Source organism: Uloborus diversus, chromosome 10 (genome assembly GCF_026930045.1).
Source record: "Uloborus diversus isolate 005 chromosome 10, Udiv.v.3.1, whole genome shotgun sequence".
Lineage (NCBI taxonomy): Eukaryota > Metazoa > Arthropoda > Arachnida > Araneae > Uloboridae > Uloborus > Uloborus diversus.
The window spans coordinates 64065967-64086645 of record NC_072740.1 but is presented as its reverse complement, the minus strand read 5'-3'; the positions used below and the strand labels follow the sequence as shown (position 1 = coordinate 64086645).

The 20679-nt window shown below is 34.9% G+C and overlaps 1 protein-coding gene across 1 annotated transcript in view; it reads left to right on the top strand.

Annotated features, from left to right (window-relative positions):
• Positions 1-20679, top strand: part of LOC129231568 (deoxycytidylate deaminase-like) — a 48108-nt gene that overhangs the window by 15204 nt on the left and 12225 nt on the right. The window contains exon 4 of the mRNA XM_054865925.1: positions 18780-18915. Coding sequence (XP_054721900.1) covers positions 18780-18915 — 136 coding nt within the window. The remainder of the gene's footprint in view (positions 1-18779; positions 18916-20679) is intronic.

Genomic DNA, 20679 nt, shown 5'->3' with positions numbered 1-20679 from the left:
CACAATAGAGGGGTGTCCTTAGGACAGGGGTTAAATAATGTTTCCCCTTGGAATCGGGGAATTGAAAATTGTCCGCATGAGAGGGGTGCCGGTTAAGAGGGGTTTTACTGTATATGAATTTTTTTTGAACCTCATGGTGAATTTGTCTCACGATAATTAATTCTTCCTAGATTTTTTTTTCTTTTCTTGTTTTGTATTCACTGGGTAAAAAATGTTGAAAAATAGCAAAATTCATGCATTCTGAAAATAAAATAATAAATAAAAGGTTTAAATTTTATATGCATTATTAATAGTGTACTTGAACAAAAATAAGAAAATTGAAACAATGGAGTTTCGTTTTCTAAGCGAACATATTTTAAGCTCAAGAAATTCAGTTGCTGAACTGAAAAAGAAGATGCTTTTTTCAACTGCAATTAAAGAAGTTTGTCTGTACAATTATCGTAATTTGCAGGGAATTACTTTATTGGAATTTGCCTTTCAATTATGATTGTGCATCCTGGTTTTAGTAGTTTCTTGAGTTAGATTGTTCAAAACAGACATTAATCAGTGGTGCCCTCACCAAAGCCCGATGGCGCACCCCCTCAAAAAGGACCACACTCCTCCTAAAAAACCCCAGCCCCCCAAACTAGAAAACCGTTCCTAAAACACCATCAAGCATTTTGGGAAAAAATTATCTCTCTCCCCCCCCCTTTTGAGTGGGAGCTCCTGGCGTTTGTATACTTTTCTATTTTTTCTTTTCTGCTGCCAAATCTTTAACTTTAGAAGGACAGATTTTTTCCAGAATACCTTTTATTGAAATTGAAAAATTTTGAAACTCATTCACAATTTCTTTTTAAAAACACAATTCTCCTATTTACGGAGATCCTGCAGCACAAAGATAGTGATATTAGGGAGGAGAAGGGGGCATAAGTGGCTCGTATGGGGGCGAGGGGAGCAACTGCCCCCTCACCTCCAAAGGTAAATGGGCTTGCCCCCTCACTTTTCTGAGTTAAAAATTAATGATGGATTAAAAAATGATTTTTAAGGGTGGATTGATTTATTTTCAAAGATAAAAACTAAAACTTCTATATAAATGAACTTTTTTCATCTTATTTCATTAGAAAAGAACTTAAAGTGGAAGGAGGAAGTGTGGTGGTTATCAGTCCAGATTTTTGATGCCATATTTCACAAATAGCATGTCACCTTTCATAAATCAAATTCTGAACTTGGTTACAAAATCCAGAACGCACTTTATTTTACAGGGGTGCCCCTCCCCCAAGAGCAAGGGCGCACCTCCCCCCCCCAGAAATATATATATATATATATATATATATATATATAAATTTTATCCGAGAAAAATAAAAAAGGTTAGAGTATGGATAAAAACAATTTTATCACTTAAAAAAATCCTTTCTTGCATATCCTTGTAGGTTACTATGAATAAAATATCTTCATCGAAGTTCTACACTGTGGAGAAGCTGAAGCAAGCTGTAGGTGACGTGAATTCTGGTAAACTTACACCATGGCAGGCTCATAGAAAATACAGTTAACCCTCGTTTATCGCGGTTAATTTGTTCCTAATATTATATTTTCCTAATGAGAGGGCAAAAAACTTACTGACGACAATTTAAATAGGTTTTTAACATAGTTAGAGCCCCCTAGATATAAAACAGCACCCTTATCCAACACATTACATTTGTATTACCTAATATATTGCACAAAATATGAGAAAACGAGATATATTATAGACGGAATCGATATCACATTAATTATTGGGAAATAAAGTACACATACAGTTCTTACACACTACTACTAACTTATGAAAATAGCTCAACTTCAACTTGTTCAATGATGAATTAATTTCCAGTTAGTGACCGTTTGTACCCCCTTTCTTCCTCTACATTTATCCTCAGCAAAGGTATTACGCATACAGCTTAAAAAGCTAGTAGTAACGTTGTTGAACACCATTAGAGATGTATTTATCTCCTAGTAATATTACAGTGATTTATACTTTGCAGTTAGCGTTTAAGGTTAAATTGAGATAAACTTTCTTCGGCGATTTTAAACCTCCACTCCCTCAACTAGTACAACCACAGTCCCTAAGAATAGCTTACCTTACTTAAAAGGCATAATTTGTAATTCTCTGGTAAGAAAAAGGTTACACGAACGAGAACATAAAAAAAGGCTCATTGCTATAATTGAAAAAAAAAAAAAGAAGGAAAAAACCGTGATGCAGTGAAACCGCAAAAGTCGAAGCGCGAAGTAGCGAGGGACGACTGTATAATATTCCACACTCAACAATACATGGACAGAGAAATGCTTGGAAAAAGAGGCCTTGCCCAGCAGCAGGGGCGTAGCTACACTTTCTGCCGCCTAGGGCGGTTCCTCAATTTGTTGCCCTTTTTGATAGGAAATAGTTGACACATTAAAGAGTCAAAAGTATTTTAATAAGTTTTTAATAAGAAAGAAAATAAACTTATTTTTTTCCTTCTTATTTTTCTTGCGGAAAAAAAAAGAATTCAGAGCCCCACCGAAACATTCCAAAAATTAAGTCAAAATTCGAAATTTCATGCAGTTTTTAGTAGTGCTTATAGAAAAGATGCTTGGAGCTCCCTCCAGATTTTTTTTTGTTTTCAAAATTAAAATTAGTTTTTATGCATTCTTTGGAAACGTTTGGGGATCGTGACTTCTCAAGGAAATTTTCTAAAACTGAAGAGTTAAAAAAGCAATTTTAGACTATCTTCGGATATGTGAAGATATCGGGGAAAGTTTGAGGGTGTCTGGAAAGTTTTTCAACAAAACTGAAAGCCACGTAAATGTAGGCTGTATCTAGTGGTATAAGGGTCTCCACTAACTCCAACAAAGATTGGAATTTCCTCCCGAAATATTTTCAAACTTGAAATCAATTTTAGTCTATCTTTGATGACGTTAAAGAGAATAGGGAACGTTCAGCAGCTGTCTGGAAATTTTTCGATGCCGAAGTTTCAAAAATGCAATTGTAGGCTATCTTTGACGGCAAAAGTTTCCAAAAATGTTGGGAAATCAGATGGTTTTTCCGTCTCTTTCTTGAAACTTTTTGAAAATGACGTCCTAAAAATGCGATTTCAGTCGTTGTTTGACGGACAAGGTTGTGATAAGAGAGTTCAGAGGAGGGTTTCCCACCTGAAATCATTTTCGAAACTTGCTTATTTTAAGCTCTTCACTACTGAGAAAAAAAGGATTTTCGGTCTTCCCTCAGGAATTTCTTGAGCTAACTGTGATGACGTTAGGTGATTTTGTGCACACCTGAGGACAATACCTTAGAATTTTTCTGAAGTTTAAGTTTCAAAAACCCAGCTTTAAGCTATTTTTGGAGACATTGGATGAAATAAGGATTTTAAAGTTCTATGTTGATATGCTAAATAGACACTTTAGACTATCTTAAATCATTATACAGGAAGGGTCAGGGCTTGATCGCCACAGGAATTTTTTGGTATTGAAATTATAAAAACTCAATAATCAATATTAGGCTAAAAGATGAGATGTGAAGGGATGGGGTGGGCGTTATCCCTTGGAAATGTTTCAAGACTCAAGATCTAAAGCTGCACTTTTGGGCTGTTTGGTGACGTTAAAGGATAGGAAGATTCAGTTGCTCTTTCAGAAAAATGTGACATTTATTGAGGGCTTAACAATGCAATTTTAAGCCGTCTTCGATGGATCAAAATTCTCCGGCCTCAAAACACATTTTAAAGCTATCTTTGGCACACTTTAGACAGCGAAAACGGGGGGGGGGGGGTGAAAACGAGCCCCCCAAAACGCTGTTTTAGGCTATGTTTGACCAAATTAAGGGAGGAAGGATGGTAAGTGACTCTTCTCCGGAAATTTTAAAGTCCTGAAAATGCATTTTAAGCTTTGTGACAGTAGGAAGAAGCTTAAAGGTCGGGGAAATTTTCCTAATTTAAAGTTTTAGAAATGCAATTTTAGGGTCAATTTGGTTTCTCAAAGGACGATATAACTCGCTTTTGGATCCGTACTTGAGAGACTCACCCAATGTTGACAAACTCAGAAGTTGCCATCCAGGGTACAAGCAAGACTCACCCCATCACCTCCCCTAGATCCGGTACTGCTATATTACCAAATTTGAATTATTCTCTTTTTCACTAATAGAGGTCGAAATGTGAAAGGCTTTGCCTTACAGATCATTTAACTAATTAAAACCCTTTCTTTAAAATGAATGACTAAATGTGAAACTCATTGTATAAGGGAATTAGTTGATATAATACAGTGGTACAAGTAATTATTATTCGAGTTGTGAATATTTTTTTTTATAAAATGAACATAAAATTCGTTCTATCTTAGTGAAAATTTTGTAGTCAATGACCAATCAAAGCAATTTTTGAAACAGATAATGCTATCCTGAAAATGAGCAAGAAATCGCCCACCATTTGAGACCTCTCTCCTTTTATCCTTGTTGTCACTTTCCTTAAAAAAAATGCTTTTTTTTCCCCTTTTTTTTTAAATACGGTAGTTTTCTAGGAACTTACTTAAAATCAAGTGATAGCTTCATCATATAACGAAAGGTTATGAAATTCATTGTTTCCTCCGTAATAGTTAATCTTAACAGCAACAAGAAAAACAACATGGTCCCTTGACTTTACATGACCACCTCCCTCAGTCTGTAGCTGTAGACGAAGGAAGAGAAAAAACAAACAATAGTGCGGAGATGTCCACAAGAAAAACACGTTTTGTATTAGAGCAATTTTATTTTCAAAGTCGTACTAAAATCTTACAATTCAAACACAGTTTTTTTCTTTTTTGCCTCCAGTAATAGATCTCAAGCATGATTTCCTTGTTTGGAAAACAAGTTAATTTTTTTCGCATCAAAAGTGTGAAATTGCCGCCTCTCAAAAAGTGCCGCCCGGGGCGGAACGCCCCCTCCGCCCCTCCCTAGCTACGCCACTGACCAGCAGTTGTAGGGAGAACCAAAGGCCGTCCCACAGCACTATCACAGATAAACCAAAATTATAGTTCTCATAATAAGCTTCAGGGATGATTGTGTTCTGGCTAATGGTAGATTTTCCAACTTTCAGATATGAGATGCAAAAAAAAAAAAGTTCAATATTTTATTTGATTTTAATATTTTTATGAAATATATATGTATAATTATTAAAACTTGGAAGTAAAATATTCTACATTTAGACAGCACAAATGCAGCTAAAGTATTAAATGTATATTACATATATTATTTAAAGTCTCACTCTCTTGTTCATATTGTTCAACTTTTCATATTTACATGGCTTTCAAAATATTTGAAATTTTGTTTGCTTATTTTATATTTACTTGGCTTTTTAGTTTTGCTGCTTTGCGCATCTATGGGCTTTTGGTGTGGTCTTTTCAATATTTTTCACTTTTATTATTATATATATATATATATATAAAATATTCTATATAATTAATATTTTTTTTTCATAAAAGTCCTTAAAAGGCACTTTATTAATGTAGACTGGTTATGTCACCTCACATTCTATTTCACTAACTTAATCTTTCTAAGCTAGTAAAATAGAAAATGGAGTAACTCATGAGAGCAATTTTTTTTTCTGAAACAATTTTTAATTTATTTAAAGATTTCTGTAAATAGATCAGAAACAACTACGTACTTTGACTCTCATATGGGAAAATGTTAATTATTTCTTTTGTCTGTGTAGGATACGTATGACACAATTGCAAACAGCTTGAAAATAATGAACAAATGGGGATATCCCCTGAGCAAGGAGCACTTGTATGATGCTGTGCAGCAGTTAGTACTGCAAAATAAACTGTCAACACCATTTCATGATGGACTTCCTGGATGGAAATGGGTTCATGCATTCATGGCAAGGCATAATCTAAAACTGAAAGTTGCGCAGAATATGGAAGCAGCAGAGGGATCCTTTTGTCATTTATGAATTCTACAACCTATTAGAAAAACCCTTCAAAGCTGCCAGTGTGTGGAACAAACCAGAAGCCATATATAATCTGGATGAAACTTCCGTTCGTTTTGACCCGAGCAGAACAAAAGTAATTGCTCCAATAGGAGACAATACAAAGAGTCAAATATTTGGATCTGGCAAACAGTCGATTACAGTGTTAGCGTGTGTGTGTCTGCATCTGGAAACAGTCTTCCCCCACACATTTTGTTTGCAGAAAAATCAATTCAGCAGTCATGGCTAGATACAGACTTGGAAAAATATCCAGGCACATCTGTGGACATCACTGAAAGGGGGTGGATGATGCAGGACACATTTTTAAGATGGGAAGTTAAAATTCGTCCTTGCATTTCAATTTTAGATGGGCACATTTGCCATGTTTCCATAAATGTTATCCAGCAAAACAGTGGAGGAAAATATAGTCATTTTGAAACTGCCTCCTCACACAACTCACATTTTGCAACCTATAGCTGTGTCTTTTTTCTGATCATTTAAAGCAGCCTAGGAGACTAATGTTTCAGAGTATACACGATCCAGTCATGGGAAGCCAATGGGGAAAACTTGTTTCCTCATTGAAATTGGAAGAAAAGTTTGGGGTACACTATCGCCAAGCGTAGCCAAAGCCGGATTTAGGAAAACTGGGATCTTCCCATTGAATAGAGAGGCAATTCCTGAATCACAGTTTGATCCAATTGCAATCAAACGTTACAAAAAGCTGGAAATGGAAAAAAAAAATAAAAACTATTATGTGATAGTCAAATATGAGGGAGAATACTTCCCATGGATTGTTACTAGTGTAGTTGGTGAGGAGGTAGAAGTGAGCACAATGGTTATGAGTGGCCCAAAGACGTGGAAGTGGCCTGAACGCTTCGACAAAGTTGTTTACGAATTAAGCAAAATAATAAAAGTTATCCAATTCCTTCAGTGATTAATTTCACATAACAATTATAGTGTTCCCGAGATTACTAAATAACAAAAATTTAATCTAAGATAGTTACAAGAAATAAAAATTATTTTTGTTGCAAATAATGTTGTCTTGGTAATTCATCACATGATACTTCTTTTTTATTGTTCAGTTAATACAAAAATTTTATATATGAATGCTAGAATTGTTTATATTAAGTACATGCTTAACAATTAATGCACATTATAAAAAGTTACCTAATAAAACGGTAACTGAGGTGCATAAATAACGTTGTCACATTTAGGCTTATTGAATATCTCATTTACCCGGTTGCAGAAACTGCGAGAGGTGCGTCACAGATTTTTCAGCAGTCTGGAGATAATTTTACTAAAGAACAAAAAGAAATAAAGAAAAAATAAATAAATAAAAGAAAAAAAAAGAAAAACAACTTGGCAAAGATCGCTTGGAGATCGTCTTTTGACTGGGAAGGCGATGGATGCTTCAGCATTTCAGCTAGAAACATAGTTGCCATATTCGTTCATTCACAAGATGGAAGTAGATTGTTGGCATAATTAAAGTTAAGTTTAAAATCCAAAAGTTAAGATATTTAAACTAAGCCAACATTAACTGGCCGTGTAATGTCAAGTTGGAGACAAGCAAAAAAACATATTTCAGAAAAATACATTTATTAAATAAGACTAGATTTTTATAACATCCCCATAAAATAACACCCCCAAAATATCATAACAAAAGTGGTTCCAGCAAATAAAAGAAAAATGTCACTAATATGTCGATGTAGTCGCTGGCCGGTCCGAAGGATCAACTTGAAGACACACAAAAGGTCGCCCGGATCACACTTCAGGAATGTCCGTAATGGAAAGGCAACATTAGACAGTTCGTAGATCGGTGAACATCTCAGGTAGACACATAGGAACTCACTTCCCCGGCAATATTAATTGGCCGGACACAACACAAGTGTTTCTTCACCTGGACTCATACTAATTCCAGGACTTGGAAGATTTAGTTTCACATACCACAAAAAACCCCCGCTAGCATCGCGGGGAAACCCCCCCCCCCCCCCCCCACACGTGAGCCGGACTAGGCTTCACGATCAAAACAACAACTGGGGATCGTTGAGAGAAGAGAGGCTGCCTGCTGCCACTCTCCACAATATATATGTTTTATCAACCAATGAGATTCCATGCCTCGATGACGTCACCACACTAACTTCTACTTCGACCATCACTCATTTGTTTATTCCACTGCCGCGAATATTCATACTCCTCTCCATAGCACGTGCGGTCAACAAGTGGAATTAATTCGAATCAATTAGGTGACAACTCAACTTTTTCTGAATCGACACATGGAGACATGCAATCTTCGATGGTTTCAGTAAACAGTCGCCATTAATTATGGCGTGGGGGAATTGTCGATTGAAGTGTCAGCACCAACTAGTTGACAAGTTCTACATTTACCAGACTGGGCTTAAAGTAGGTACACTTAACTTTAAATTATTTTCTTTAAATTATCGGCTGTGGACCGAGAATAAAAATAAAATAATATTTATGCCAACAAATTCCCCCCTTCTCGGTCACACAGCACGATACACTTCAAAAACGACATGAAAACTGACATATTTCAAACAACAATTTAAAAAAATTTTTAAACACTTTTGAGAAACATTGAAAAATTTACACATTTGAATATTAAACTTTTACATTTTCATAATTACCAAAAATGAGTTTGCACATTTTTTTCAATGTATCCCGAGTCAGAGGCTTGGTAAACGTATCCGCAGGATTTTCTGCACTTTTCACATATTTTAATTCAAATGTATTCTCCTCTACTAAGTTTCTCAAAAAATGATACCTGACATCAATATGCTTTGTTCTGGAATTTTCTATAGGGGAATTTGAAAATTCTATTGCAGCTATATTGTCACAATTAATTACAGACCCGTTAAATTTATATCCAGCTATTTCAAAATGTGATGTTTCTTCTAAAATTCTTTTTAACCACACCACCTCTTCTGCTGCTTCAGTCAAAGAGATATACTCAGCTTCCATGGTGGACAATGAAACACACTTTTGTTTAAATGTTCGCCAGATAATAGGTACTTTGTCAATGTAAATAATAATTCCCCCCATCGAAATCCTATCGTCCCTATTTGCAGCATAGTCTGAGTCAGAAAAGCCATTGATTTTAATTTCATTTATTGCAGATAGACTTAATTTATAATAATTTGTATATTTTAAATAACCTAAAAGTCTTAATAAACACTGCCAATGTTTTTTACCCGGATTTGCTTGAAATTGAGATAATAAATTAACTGTATAGGCAATATCCGGTCTAGTTTTCCCTGCTATATAGGACAAATATCCCAATAAATTGCGATAAGGTACTTTCTCCATTTCTTTTATTTCTTGGTCCGTTTTTGGACAATCACCTAAAGACAAAATTGTACCTTTCGCTATTGGGAGGGTCGAGTATGGGTATTGATACTTTTTAAAATTTTCACAAACTGTCTTAATGTAAGAATTTTGGTGTATAAAAATTCCCCCATTTATTTCTTCAAATTCTACCCCCAATAATTTTTTAGTTCTCCCTAATTCTTTAATATCGTAATGTTTTGATAAATCCTGAATTGTTTCCTGAATTATAATTTCATTTTTTCCAAAAATTATTATATCATCTACATACATCAATAAAAACACATTTCTATTTCTTGTATAAACACAGTTACTACATTTAAATTTCATAAAATTTAGACCTTGGAGAACCCTATCAATTTCCAGGTACCAATTTCTCCCCGATTGATGGAGACCATATAGCGATTTCTTTAGACGGCATACCCAGTCTTCTTTTCCCGGGATTACAAAACCCTGTGGTTGTCGCATATAGATTTCTTCATGCAAATCAGCATAAAGATATGCGTTTTTTACGTCTAATTGGAAATGGCTCCAACCCAGGAATATCACCAGAATTGAGAAAAACATTCTGATCAGGGAGAAATTGATAACTGGGGAGAAAACCTGAGAATACGATTCTCCTGCCACCTGTCTATTTCCCATTGCAACCAATCTGCTTTTAAACCTGGCAATTTCCCCTTTAGTATTTCTCTTCAAGTCATAGACCCACTTTTTACCAAGTACTGGTTTACCAACTGGCTGGGGAACTAACTGCCACACCCCCCTTTCTTGAATCACTTTCATTTCTTCTGACATGGCTTCTTGCCAATGTTTTACTTCTGGGGTTTTCAAGCATTGATCATAGTTTTGGGGAATTAGCACTTCTGACAAATTTGCCTCTGGCTCGGGTTCCATTTGTTCATTAGGGGAATTAAAAATATCAAACAAAGGATTATAAGGTACATTTTTACTTTTGAAATCAAATAGCTCAGGATAGTAAACAATGTTATTCTTCTTACAATATTTTTCTACATCATTGGGTGACCTCAACCTTGTTTTATTTCCCTTTTCATAGTAGTAGATATCAGTACGGTCCCCTGTCTTTCTTTTTACTGTATCCCTTACCCATTCAATTTCCTCACAAGGGGTGGGAGCCTTTCTTTCATCTATCTCTTTATCTAAGAGAACTTCACTAATAGGTTTAATAAAAGAATAATCATCATCATTGTCTACATTCCCATTCAAGTTTGATTTCCCCCAAATTAAATTTTCCCTGAAGTCCACATTGATAGTTTCAAAAATTTTCTTTAGCTCTGGGTCCCAAATTCTGTACCCTTTTGCTTGGGTTGCGTAGCCCACCATTATGCCCTTCTTACTTCTTGAGTCAAATTTCTTTAGATTTTGTTTTGGCATGCCTCTGTAGGCAATACATCCAAACCTCCGGAAATGCCTTACTGAAGGCTTGTTTCCCCAGAACAGCTCAAATGGGGTTTTCCCCCTTTCTTTTAGAACTGTTCTATTCCTGACATAATTAAAGCATAAGGTGGCTTCCGCCCAAAATTCTTCCTTTAGTCCAGAGTCTTTCAGCATCGCCCTAACCCCATTCATCAAGGTCAAATTGTATCTTTCTACTACCCCGTTCTGTTCGGGAGTATAAGGGTTGGTTCTCTCTATGCTGATGCCTTCTTTAATTAAGTGGGTCTCAAAATTAGAATTTGTAAATTCCCCCCCCCCCCCCCCCCATTATCAGACCTAATGGCCAAAATTTTCTTGTTGAGGGCTCTCTCTACATGCCTCTGGTATCTAAGGAAATATTCAAAAGCTTCATCTTTTGACTTTAGAAAGTAAATAGTGGACTTCCTTGAGAAATCATCAATTATGGAAAAAATATATCTTTTCCCCCCTAGTGACTCCACCGGAAATGGCCCTGCTAGATCCATGAAAAGAAGCTCAAGTTGTCTTCTAAACCTTATCCCTGGAGTGGGCTTAAATGAACACCTTCTTTTCTTTGCAACAATACAAGGCTCACAATCTGGCCAGTTTCTACCTTTTATATTAAGTCCTTTGACACAGTTCTTCTTTTCAGTTTCCAAGATACTGTCATAATTAATATGGCAAAACCGTTCATGCCACAACTCCAGGTCTAATCCTTTGACCTCGGTTACATTTACATTTGGTGGTGAGTCACTACTTTGATTACTTAAAAATGAGGTGGGTTTTACAAAATACAATTTATCAATTAAAAATGCAGAAAAAAGTTTGATACCATCATTGTTAAAAATACATATTTTACCAGGATACCACCTTAAAGAAAAACCAAGACTGTCTATCCTGGATCCGGAAAGCAAATTTCATCTAAGTGTTGGAGCATAATAGACCTCATTCAATGTGATGGTTACTAGCTTACCATCTGTTTTAATTTCGAAAACAATTTTCCCTACCCCCTCGACTTGACTATTTACATTGCCCACAGCTACCTCCATTTTTGTATTTTTAACAGGCCTCAATTCACAAAATAGGTCCCTATCTTTACAGAAATGTGCCGTGGCACCTGTATCCAGTAAAAATACTGGTATTTCCTCCTTCAAATTTATGTTATTGGCCTGTACTCCTGATACTTTACTGATGGTGCAAAACATTCCAGCCTTAGGGGTATTACCTTGTTTGAAAAAAATATGATTACCTTTATTTTGATTATTTGGTTTTCTGCTCCAACACAGAGCCGAAATATGCCCCTTTTTGCCACATGTAAAGCAAACTCTCGTTTCAAATTTATTTATATTTTCAACTTTCCGCCCAGTCTGGTGTTTATTTTGAACAGAAAAAGCATTAACACCTGAACTACTATTTCCAAAATTTTCATTTCCTAAAAATTTTAATCTCCCCTCTTCTGCCAAAAGTTCATCCAAAACATTTGAAAAGTTGAATTTACTTTCATCCCATCTATAAATATTTTGTACTATTCCCCTGAAATTTTGATCTAAACTACGTATTAGTTGAAATCCCTTTAATTTCTCATCCATTTTATAGCCATTCTCCTCCAACTGTCGGAGCAAACACTTCAATCGAGCCGCGAACATTCCAATAGTTTCTTTTTCATTAATTCTACTAGAAAAAAACTCCTCCCACAATCCGGCAACACGGGCTAAGGACGGAGGTTCAAAATTCAATTTCAATGACGTTCATACTGCATATGGATCGTCTAAATCATCAATTAGTTGTTTTAACTCATCCTCTATGTTGAGGTAAATAATCGCCACTGCTTGGCCCCTCCGTTTCTTTATTTCTGCCGAAATACCTTCTTCTAATTTTGTTTGGGTTAATTCCCATAAATCTCTTTCTATCAGTATCATTTTCATATTTTTCGACCATGTTGCCCAATTGCCGGAGTTAAGTTTCTTAATGTTTCGATAGTCCCGTTCCATTATTCTGAAAACTTTTGCAAATTTGTCTCCAACTAAAAAGACATTCGACCGAGCTCTGCTACCACTTTGTTGGCATAATTAAAGTTAAGTTTAAAATCCAAAAGTTAAGATATTTAAACTAAGCCAACATTAACTGGCCGTGTAATGTCAAGTTGGAGACAAGCAAAAAAACATATTTCAGAAAAATACATTTATTAAATATGACTAGAATTTTTATAACATCCCCATAAAATAACACCCAAAAATTATCATAACAAAAGTGGTTCCAGCAAATAAAAGAAAAATGTCACCAATATGTCGATGTAGTCGCTGGCCGGTCCAAAGGATCAACTTGAAGACACACAAAAGGTCGCCCGGATCACACTTCAGGAATGTCCGTAATGGAAAGGCAACATTAGACAGTTCGTAGATCGGTGAACATCTCAGGTAGACACATAGGAACTCACTTCCCCAGCAATATTAATTGGCCGGACACAACACAAGTGTTTCTTCACCTGGACTCATACTAATTCCAGGACTTGGAAGATTTAGTTTCACATACCACAAAAAAACCCCGCTAGCATCGCGGGGAAAGCCCCCCCCCCCCCACACACGTGAGCCGGACTAGGCTTCACGATCAAAACAACAACTGGGGATCGTTGAGAGAAGAGAGGCTGCCTGCTGCCACTCTCCACAATATATATGTTTTATCAACCAATGAGATTCCATGCCTCGATGACGTCACCACACTAACTTCTACTTCGACCATCACTCATTTGTTTATTCCACTGCCGCGAATATTCGTACTCCTCTCCATAGCACGTGCGGTCAACAAGTGGAATTAATTCGAATCAATTAGGTGACAACTCAACTTTTTCTGAATCGACACATCGAGACATGCAATCTTCGATGGTTTCAGTAAACAGTCGCCATTAATTATGGCGTGGGGGAATTGTCGATTGAAGTGTCGGCACCAACTAGTTGACAAGTTCTACATTTACCAGACTGGGCTTAAAGTAGGTACACTTAACTTTAAATTATTGGCTGTGGACCGAGAATAAAAATAAAATAATATTTATGCCAACATAGATAAGATGCTTAAGTGCCTAAGTTTTGAAAAACAAAGCAGAATTGGATGTTTTATTTACTAAAAGCTAGTGAAAAGAACTAAAAATGTGCAGCAAATTGTTTTTTAAGTTTTAAAAAATAATTTTCTTGAGAAATGACAAATTTTATGTTTATAATTTCACCTTATCCTCATTGCTTCAGGCGCAAAAGCGCTAAAAACTTTTCAACTAAAGTGTAGGCTCATGAAGATTTTTGTTCTTAATTATTTTTTTGCATCTAATTCAGAAATTAATAACTTAATCTTTGGTGCAGTCGCCATATTTTGTAATAACGAAGGCGTTGGTACGAAAGACTCTTTAATTGTCTAATTTTCATAAACGGAATTGGATGTTTATTGCAATGCAAACTATTGAAAATTATGCAAAATGTGCCATTTTCTTCAGATAATTCTTAGTTATTGTCTTGAAAATGCAAAATTTTATGTTTAGAATATTATCTTATTTTCATTGCTTTAGAGGCTAATGTGCTAAAAACTGACTATTTCATTAAGTTGTAGGTTTTTAAGGATTTTGATGTAACAAATTAAAAAATCTATTTATAAGCATGAATTTTTCTCGTTGACGCCATGTTTGGTCATATGCAAAATGGCAATAGATGAGCCTATTACTTGCTTAAGTTTCCAAAAACAGAATTGGGTCTTCACCTCAATACAAACTATTGAAGATAACATAAAATGTAAAATAAATCATGTTTTTTTTTAAATTATTTTCCTGAAACATGTGATTTGTTATCTGCACAATTGTATTTGATCCTCATTGCTTTGGAGGCTTTGCTATAAACTAAAACATTCATCTAAAATGCAGTTTCTTGCCAACTTCTCATTTTCTAATTTATTTATTCATTTAAAAAACAAGAAATTCAAAAACCTATTTTAACTTAAATTTCCCATATTTAAATAAATATGTTTTGAATAATTGTTTTTCATAGTGCGAAGAGTTATATTTATTTATGTGAAAGTAGTGAAAATTGCTCTTCTCCCCCCCCTCCTTTTTTTTATACTTTAAAATTAGTCGACAATGGCGGCTACTAAGTTTTTCGGGTGTAGTGGTCACTAGCCAGTTGGAAAATTTCTGTGTCTTGACCTTTACCAGGGACATTTCTGAGTCTTGACCTTTACCAGGGACTTGCATAGCAGCCAACTTGTAAGATTCAGTCTTACATTGTAAGATTTTTGGAGATATTATAAGTTTGTAAGATTTTATGACATAATTGTAAGATAATTAGGTTTTAGATCCCTGGTATTGCTTTTTTTTGAAATGAGTATCCTGTTATGTTACTTCAGAAGAATAGAGAAACTGTAGATGAAGAGCTTAAGATAAGCTCCAAAAAGAATTTTGCTCTGCACAAATCAATGGTTTGCCCGATGTTGTGCTAAAAAAGGAAAGGATGGATAAAAAATAGGCTGCTGTGAAGAAATTAGTTGATGTCAATGGTTTATTGAAGCATGAAAGGTTCTCCTTTTCTATGCTTTCCATTCTAGCCATACCTCACAGCAATGCCGAGTGCAAAAAAATATTCAGTAGTGTCGGAAAGGCAAGGACAGAGCTGTGCAGTTCTCTGTTTGCTGGATAACATTTTAATCATTAAGAACTTTAAGAAACTAAGTTATTGAAATAAAATTTTTGAATGTTGCTAAGTCAGCAACTTCAGAAAGCTTAAGTTCCAGTTAAAGTAGTTTCAGCAAAAGCGGCTGACTGCATTAATTTACGAAAGAAAAAGTAAGATAATACAGCAAGTTATTAGTTTCTTCCAAAAGAATATTTTTAGAGATTAATATTAAATGATGCATCTTACAGAAAAATAATAGACAGTGTTTTAAAAGTGCACACTTGTATTCCCTAAATTTTTAAATGTACAGGCCTGCCTTTTTGAAATTAACTGCTTGTTATAATCCTGTGTTTCTCTTTTGTGAATCCATTTTTTTTTTTTTTTTTTTTTTTTGTGCTGCTGACAAGTAAAGGTTTGAAAAGATAAGGCTTTTAGTTTTATCGGTTTGTTGTGTGTTAGTTAAAAAAGTGTACAAATGCACCCACAGCATGCATTGTAAGATTTTTAAAGTTGATATGTTGGCAGCTATGGACTTGTGTATTTTATGAAAACTGAAAATAAAACTAATAATAACTCTGCAGATTATTTTCAACTGCTTAAAATAGTGTCGCAGACTGGCTAGAAAGTTTCTGCTACTGGGCTCATTTAGGTTTTAGCTGTCCTTAGTGTGACAAAAATGACCTTTTACAAGGCCTTACTATGGCCAATATTACCTTTTTACATGGCCAGGAATACAATTTGTTCAGAATAAATTAGAGTTTAAGAGTATACAAATAATTAGATTTAGTCTGTTTCAACTCAAGCACCAACAAATTCAAAATGTGGTCAGATGTTCTCTAAATGTGACTAACTCATGGGAAATTGCATCTCATTTAGGCACATTGACTATGTATCTTATGTATTAGGATCAGTCAAAAAATGACAAGTCAGAGGCTATAAAACATATTTTACTCGAAATTCTTAAAAATTCTGACTGAAATTGTTTAAACACTTCTCCAACTAGGAAATTAGTTACATAATTCTATGCTCATAAGAGTCCTTTGGCTGCTGCTGGAACCAATTACGCACGCACTCCTTTACTACATCGTTCGAATGAAATCATTGTCCCCAATGTGCCTTCTTGAGTTTCCCAAATACTTGGAATCACACGGGAATAGATCTGGACTATAATGGGGGTGGTTCAAGACTTCCCACTTAAATTTTCGCAAAAGTTTCTCTGTTGTATTGGCTGTCTGTAGTCTAGCGCTGTTGTGCAACAGAATGATAGCAAGTGAAGTTTACTGAGACAATGCACAGCCAATGCAAGAAAGGAACTTTTTCAGAAATTAAAGTGGGAGATCTTGAACCACCTCTCTCTTATAGTCCAGATCTATTCTCATGTGATCCCACATCTTTGGGGTACTCAAGACGGCACTTCAGGACAACGGCTTCATTCAGACGATGAAGTAAAGGAGTATGTGCGTAATTGGTTCCAGCGACAGCCAAAGGACTTGTATGAGCACAGAATTATGCAACTAATTTCTCAGTGGAATAAGTGTTTAAACAATTTTGGTCAGTATTTTTGAATAATGTTGAATAAAATCTGTTTTGTAGCCTCTGACCCTCATAGTACTATAAAATGTAGCACGGAAAAAGTAGAGTATAGTAGCTAATGGTACAGTAGATACAGGAATTATATTCTGTGCAGGTTTTTGTTGTTTAAGCATAGCAAAAATCTTTACTTTTTCTTTAATTGTCTGAAACTTACTCTTTTTCTTTCCATTTTCAAACTTCAGATAAACAGCATGCTTAAGTGAAATTATATTTTATCAGCGTGATATTTTGAATGAAAAAAATAGCTGAGATGCCGCATGGTTATTTGTCTACACCAGGGTTGCCAACCTTAGAGAAACAATTTGAGGAGCATCTGTGGTGATTTTGAGGAGCAATTTAAAATTTTGCGGAGCAGTTCAATATTTTGTATAAAAAATCAATAAAAGTAACTAGCACCACTTATCTAAAATTGTTTTAGAGCTTTAATAATCATTTTAAGCACAAGTATTAAAATTAATACAACAGCTTTAAACAATATTTCAATCTTTGAGTGTAAGCATCTTCAATTTCCCATATTTACTTGTTTGTTATGATAAAATAGCAAAATGTAAGCGTGAAAACGTTCAGCTGAGAAATGCGGAGCAAAATAACTTCTTTGTGGAGCTGCGGAGTTTTGCCATTTTTGCGGAGCAGTTGGCAGCCCTGGTCTACACTAACAAAGTGATATTTAGACAGGACCCCCCCCCCCCCCCCTCCCGGACGGTGGAACCTAAGGCTTACAGCTAAGTGGTGGGGTGTGTGCAGAGAAAAGTACCTTGTGAAGAACTTCTGCTTCTGTGATGCTAAAGCAAAAGCCCATTCATAAAACCAATATTTATTAGCCAATAACGAAATACTTAAACTTTGTAATTTCCTTCTGAAAATTTTTGTGCTGCGGGCGAAGAATTCTCGTTAGCTCCAAAATCCGTTGCTTGGGGAAAACTTCTGTTGTAGTCATTTCGGGTAAGTGAAATCGTGTTGCTGCAGCATCCTATTAAGTTTGATATTCTATTGTTCATGCATATTGACAAGACCACGATGTTGCAATTTACTGTTTAATTAAGGAATGCTTTAATAATTATCGTTACCTGTTGTCAAGGATAATTTCTTTCATTTTGCCCAGGATAATTTTTTACATTGTGCTGACTGATTCCTGCCATTATACATTTGGTAACTTTAACCTTATCTTCAATCAGAAATGCTTTCTTTTTACAGATATAACTATTTTTAAGGAAATTTTAGATGTGAAAAAAAATCAGCTTATCTCAAATCAATCATAAGAGTAATGAAGAAATCCACTGTACTAATGGGAAATTCTGGGATGGAGGGAGGAATTCTCAATGTGTTCCACTTTCATTTTTATGTGATTTGTATAGAACTGAAGGTAAGTGAAATTGGTGAATTAGATTGGGGTCAGGTGACCAAGTATTTCCCGCCAGTTGATTCATAGAATTGGGAAGTTTGAAAGAAAAGAGTGTTCATTCTGTAACTAGAGGAGGGGAAGAAGATGAATGTGTTGCTTGGGAACCTTTTTGTCTTAGGCAATGAGTAGGGAAAAAAAATTGACCCAATGTGAATGGAATACCATCAATTGCAGTTGCAACCGCTGTAAGTTTAACATTGGATTGCTCAAAAAGGTAGAAGTGAAGTTTTATAAACAAACTCAAGTTTTTTTTTGCTGTTTACTATAAGCATATAAAATAGAATTATGGAAATGGGAGTCCAAACAGGACCAGTAAAAAGATTCACCAAACCAAGTCACTTATAACCTGGGTTCATTATAGCAACATTTTTTTTTCCTTTTTTCAATTGACTTTTTACTTTTAAGTGTACATACTGAAAGTTTAGCTATGTAGTGAAACTATTTTTATTAACTTATAGTACAATTTAGGTTGGTGCCTGCATCATTGACAAAGACAATAAAATTGTCAGTGTTGGTTACAATGGAATGCCTTTGGGAATCTCTGACTGTGATTTGCCATGGACAAAAAATAATCAAACTATGTACATGAACAAATATCCATATGGTAAGTACAACTTCTGACAACTTGGAAAAAATCACTCAAAAGTGTGTACCAATTTTTAGGAATACAACTACTTTTAGATTTTGAATGAATGAAACTTTCTTGCACATTACAAAAGAATTAAGATTATCGGCTCTTGATATCTCAAAGTACTTAGGAGTACTAAGAATATATTCGATATAACCAAGGTGAGAGGCAGAGGGTGCTGTCGCACCCCCAAATTTTTTGACCAGAGTGGTAAAAAATGAATAAATTCAATTTATGTAAATCGCAAATCATAGTTCAGTAAAAAAAATTTTGCTGATTCACAGAAAAAATTGATGAAACTCGACACATTTCCAGACAAAAGCAGAGAGAGTCCCATGCAGTGATGTGGCTGCATAATTTTCTATAAGAAAATTCCTTGCTATTTCACATTCATTGTTGCTCTCATATTTTTAATTGTTTGTTTATTTAATGAGTGTTCATTGCTTTCTTCTGCTAGAAACTACATTTCAGCTACTCAATGCATAATATGCTTTCATAAAAACTTATTAAAAATATGCTTTAAAAAAAATATCGCACATCAACAAATACCTTTTTTGCAGGGTCTGATTACCACACAGGCCAGCGAGGCCTGGGCCTGGGGAACCATCTTCCTAAAGGGCCCCAAATTATTTAAAGAATTATGCATAGCATTACAACTATACAAAATATACATGTATTTTCAGAATAATAATAAGAAAAAAATGGCTTGTTAATACGAAAAAAAAACTTCCTTCAAAGATAACTTTTATTCATTCTGTCAGTAGTGAATTTACCATGTTAAAATTATGAAGGGCCCCGAAGGGGATTCATAAATGCACATGATAAATGATTTACATAGTTATGTGATATACAAAGAGGCTCCCAAAAATGCATCTCGAAGAGCCTCAAACTTGAATGCAGTGGCTGATTTACCACTGCGTTCTGCTATCGATTCTTCAGGGGGCCTCCAAATTATTGCGTGCTTAGGGCCTCGATTTTAGTTAGTCGGACTCAGCTTTTCTGGGGCTATTTAATTATGCAGCCTCGGAATGACAGAAGATGGTCATTAAGAGTTAAAATCATAAATACCCTTCTTTAAAATTTCAGAGTAGTCATTGATGCCTGGAAGAATTATTGGGGAATTAACATGCAAGATTTTGTTTAAATTTTTATTTACTTTGTGTTTACTGCTGAGAGTTTTTGAAACATGCTTTGCTCTATCAAAACATCTTCAATCCGCTAACATTAAATTTTTGGACTGCAGTTCGGAGCTTCAGTTCAATCTACAGCTCAAACTGTTAAAAAAATTTTTAGATTTTTTTTTTTTCAACAAAGAGTTTTCAAAAAAAAATTCTGCTAATCAATTTTATATAAAAGTGCAAATATATATATATATATATATATATATATATATATATATATATATATATATATATATATATATATATATATATATATAGAAGCGCAATGGGCAAAAAAAAAGCTTTCAGCTTTAGCTGTACTGGCAAAAAAGCGCGATACTGGACATTGATGGATTAGTAACAGGATTTCGTGTTCTTCCGAATTCCAAAAATCATTCATTAAAACTTTACTAAAAGGTAAAATCTGTACTATCGAGATTTTAGAATGATAACTTATATTGAAATAAATTTAAAAATTTGTGGCAAAAGTTTAAAATTTTCTTAAACCCTAATTTTTATTAATATTAAGCTCATTTTATGATCCCCCATTTTTAATAAACTCGACTCACCAAATGAAATG